The following is a 4,706-nucleotide window of genomic DNA, read 5'->3' as shown; positions in this document are numbered from 1 at the left end:
TTTTAAAAGCAAACACAAACTCAACGAGAATTCAAAACACACAAACAATACGGAGCGCGATAAAAATATAAACTTAAAATAAAATGGACCCTAACTAAACCAAACTTTGATAAATAAAAAAACAAAATACTTTGAAACATTATTTTAGGACAAAGCTAGACATCACCATATTAAACTACTAAATTGAAACATTAAACAAATCTAACACAAACTTAATTGAAAGAAAAGAAAGAAATAAATAAATAACTGAATACTGCAATAGAAAAAAAACTAAATAAATATTTCAAGCAAAAATCCATAAACAATAATCAAAGTAAAAAATCAAAACTTTAATAAATTGCAATGCAAATTAACATCCAAACTCAATGACAATAATAATAACAATCAAAAGTTAAGAAGAAAACTGGAAGAGAGAAAGAGAGAGAAGCTGCTGTGTTTGGAGGAGCCTGGGTGGTGGCTGCTCGGGCTGTGCAGAGGGCTGCTTGTGTTGGAGAAATAGGGGCTGGCCGAAGGTGCTGGCTGGGCAGTGGAGTTGCAAAGGTGCTGTGCAGAGGGCTGCTGGTATAGTGGCTCGCGGTGACTGCAGAACTGCTGCAGTTGCTGCTGTTGCAGAGTGGAGTAGCTGCTGTGTGTGGAGAGAGGGGCTGCTATGGAGAAACAGGGGAAAGGGTAAGAGCAGAGGGGAGAAGAAAAGTAAGAGAAATAGCAAGAAAGGAAGAAGGAACAGCAGAAGAGAAGCTGCGAGAGAGTGAATAGAGAAAAGCTAAGGGAAAGAGAAGGAATAAGAGGAAGAAGAAGAAGAAGAAGGAGAAGAAGAGGGGAGAAGAGTGGTGCGCAGGGCACACCTGGGAAAAGAGAAGAAGAATAGATTAAATAAGGGGAGGAGGAGGACAGCCCTAATGATCCGAATTACCCAACCCGACCCGTTTGCAACGGGTTGACCCGGCAACTTGATTTTTTCATTTTTTTAATTATCTGTTCGTTACAAATTCTGTTCTTCTGAAGCCCGTATCTCATAAAACTCAAAACACAAAAGTTGTAGATGCTCTTTTCCTCTTTCTCCAAAAATATGAATCGTCTCGATCGGAGCTCGGACGGAAAAGTTATGCATGAAATACGAACAGGTGTCGGTTTTGATTCCCGGGAATTTTTCCTATGACAAAAAATTACCAAAACTTCATAAATAGTGCAATAAAGTTCAAGAATAATAATTTTGGCACTTTGTTAAAATATTGAACAAATTTGGACATTTAATTAAAAATATAAACCGTAAAGCCCGAGTTAAATGCCCAATTACGCAGTTTTGACGCGTAATCAAAAAGTTAGGTGCACAATCTTGGTAAGGTATAGATTGAGGTCAGCCCCGCTAATTGACCTGGTTGTAATCAGTGTCGCTCTACTCGTTAAGTGAGCTTTAGTGGAATCCTAGAGCTTGTGAGTTAGAGGCGAGGACGTAGGCACAGTTGGCCGAACCCTGATAATATATGATGTGTGCACTGTTTATATTTCCTCACTTTATATTTATTGCACATGTATGTTATATTGTGAATGTTATGCATGATTTAATTTCCGCATAACATTATTTGCGCAATTGATGTATGATTAGAAACACCCGAGGATGTGTTATACAACTATCTCGTTTAACATAGGTGATAAATTTTAAAATTTCAATTCACCCCCCTTTTGGGAATACACCAAAGCTAACAACAAACCTTATTTCCATTTAGTATTTTGCGACTCGAGTTTGAACTGTGCCGATTGAGGGTATATCGCTTGAAGAGGTTTCTCTGCCTAGAAGGAGAGTTGTAACGGATATATCTACCCGAGTGAAGAAGTGTTGTACAAGGTAGCTTGGCCTTGGTTGAAGGAGTCGATAGTGGAAATTCTCAAGCGATTGTCTTGAGGCAGGGATGTAGGCGGGAATCACCGAACCTTATAAATCCCGGTGTCGTCTTCTCTAACCCTACACGCTTTAAATTTTCACACATGTATGGTTGTATTTATATTATTGTGATTATTGCACATGTTTTAGATTCAAAGTTGATAAAGATTGCGAATCAGTTAAATAATTGTTAAATTGTTTGATCTAAGTTTTTAAATATCCAATTCACACCCCGCTTGGGATTTCACCAAAATTAACACATTTTTGTCTCCATATTCATATCCTCTATGTATCTTCTCATGATTTTTATTATCCTTTCCTATGTGTCCATTCAGATTTTCTTATATAAATATTTTCTCAGTCCCTGATATGTCTTGTTTAACTATCCATATTTTCCCAAAATTTTATCTTAATATTTTTTCCTAAGTCGATTTGAGAAGCATAAGCAGTAATGATATTCATTATGTCTTGTATGTCCTAATACCATCTTGATTTTTATAATTCTATCCCCTAACTCACATCAACAACGCCATCTTTTAAGTTTTTGTCTATAATAATTCCTACTTCATTCTTATGTTATTCTTTTCTAGTGTACCAAAGTTTAAATCTTGATTTATCAGTTTCTCTAACTTCCTCTCCACTCACTTAGTTTCTTAAAGGCAAATTACATTAATTCTTTTTTTGATCATTGGGTCCATAATTTTCATATTTTTACTTGTAAGTGTTCATATATTTCAAGTTGTAAATCTAATCCTAATTTTCTGAACTAATTTCTTTATTTGTGCACGTCCAGAATGATGCAAGAATCCTTGCATATTTGACATTGTACCCAGGTGCCGACACAACACGTCACTTTGGGACGATGACCTAACCCACCCTCACCCACTTTTCGCTACATCGAGTGATACAAGTGCAACGCGTCGCTTGTAGGAAACGCCCCAACAAATATTCGGTAAGGATTTATATTATAGTGATATGACAAATTTTATACTGTCTATCAGCTATCTAACGCAACCCTCCTCCTTTATTCGAATTTGGGACCAACTGTGTGTGAAATAATTAGGCCACTAAATACATCATAGAAAGAATTATAATATTTACAAAAGAACGAGTAAATAAAAAGATAACATTTCAAAGGTAAGTATAACATTTCTATTTTGAAATATTATGGTATTATAACTTTATTTATTTATTTTTCGTGTGCTCACATGCAAAACATTTCAGTAAACTTCATTAAGCCCCAGCACCCTCCCTAGAGAGAGAGAGAGAGAGAGAGAGAGAGAGGACAATCACAATTTTTTATCATTAATTCCACATAATTTGATTAATTAAAAGCTTCATCATACTAATTAACTGTACATTTAAAGCTTGATGAACGCAATTAATTAAATTAAAACTAACACAGTATATATATATATATATATATATATATATATATATATATTATTGCATAGGCGGTACTCCTCTAATGATCCCCTGCCCTACGTCCTACCTACTCATCCTTTCAACTACCAATTGCCATGAACCCACGTCCATCATCCCATAATCTCACCACGCTCCCGTTAATCACCGTCAAATCCTGACACCTGCACCATCCCATCTCCCCACTTCTCCGCCTCCCCCTCCCCACTGATCTCTCCCACCAGCTGACACTGACGCCGCCACCTCCACCCCTCAAAACGTCGTCGTTCCAAGCAGTGCTACCACCACTTCCACCCACCACGGTACTCTCTTTGCCATCTTCGTAATACAGCCTGAACTTATTCCCTTTCGTCACCACTCCGCAATCATCTTCTGCATCGCATTCCAACGACGTAGCCGGAGCCGCGGCGGCCGAGCTGGCTAAAAGCACTGCCGGAGCTGAAACGGGGCGGTCCTCTGACGTCGAATTGAGCGGCGAGGTCGAAGCCGACGCATCACTGGCGTTTCGATCGGAATCAGCTGGAGCACAAGTGGGCGGATCGGGCTTGATCGACAGGCTGGAGCCGGCGGCGGTGGCGGAGGAATCGGCGGCTCTGAATCTGATTCTCCAGAAGCTCAACGCGGCCACTATGACGGCCACGCACGGCCACAGATTATTAATCACCACCGTCAACCCGTAGCACAAGTAGTTTACGGCCGAAACTTCCAGCGCCGGCGAAAACTCCATTGCGCCGTCCATCCTTTCCAACTGCTTCTCTCTCTCTCTCTCTCTGCGTCTCTCTCTCTCCAAATTTAAATTTGTGGTGTTGGGTGGTGATTTATACATGTGCAGGAAAGCAGGGATGCCAGCGGAGATGCCAAGGAGTGAAGGGTAGATTCGAAATTTGATGCCGAATTTCAAATATTGTTGAGGGGACACGTTCCAGGCCATGAATGGTTGGCGTGCTCCATTTTTGACATTTGATGCCGAAGTTATACTAAAATCACATAATAAAGGGAAGTCTAAGATCATCTCCCTAACTCATTTAACCGACATTTTGAGTGTGTTAATTTTATTATAATCCCAAGAGCATGGTGAATTGATATTTTAAAAATTAATCTTTTAAGTCAATCAACTAGCAACAATATTTAATAAACTTAAGATCAATCTAATACAGATAAAATAAATCAATATATATTTCACGAAAATTAAATTGTACAAATAATATAATTAAGCATATATATTAAAGTAATAAAAAGAGATAACACCAGATATATTATCGAGGTTCGGTAATAGTACTTACGTCCCCGCCTTGACTTACAAGTACAAGGATTACATTAAGGCTTACTTAACGAGTTGAGTGACACTTAAATACAATCAAGTTAATTAGCACAAGACTGACTTCAACCTTTACAATCAATC

The 4,706-nt window shown here is 38.5% G+C and overlaps 1 protein-coding gene across 1 annotated transcript; it reads right to left on the bottom strand.

The window, feature by feature from the left end:
* Nucleotides 1-3,386: 3,386 nt before the first annotated feature.
* LOC131158645 (uncharacterized) lies at nucleotides 3,387-4,031 on the bottom strand. The gene has a single exon (XM_058113513.1). The coding sequence runs from the start codon at nucleotides 4,029-4,031 to the stop codon at nucleotides 3,387-3,389; it is 645 nt and encodes a 214-aa protein (XP_057969496.1).
* Nucleotides 4,032-4,706: the final 675 nt, after the last annotated feature.

The sequence above is a fragment of the Malania oleifera genome, chromosome 6 (genome assembly GCF_029873635.1).
Source record: "Malania oleifera isolate guangnan ecotype guangnan chromosome 6, ASM2987363v1, whole genome shotgun sequence".
Classification (NCBI taxonomy): Eukaryota; Viridiplantae; Streptophyta; class Magnoliopsida; order Santalales; family Ximeniaceae; genus Malania; species Malania oleifera.
Note: the sequence above shows the minus strand (reverse complement) of the source record. Positions and strands in the feature narration are given on the sequence as shown.

Coding starts and splice junctions, on each gene's coding strand:
- LOC131158645 (XM_058113513.1), bottom strand. CDS start 4,031: ATGGAGTTTTCGCCGGCGCTGGAAGTTTCGGCCGTAAACTACTTGTGC.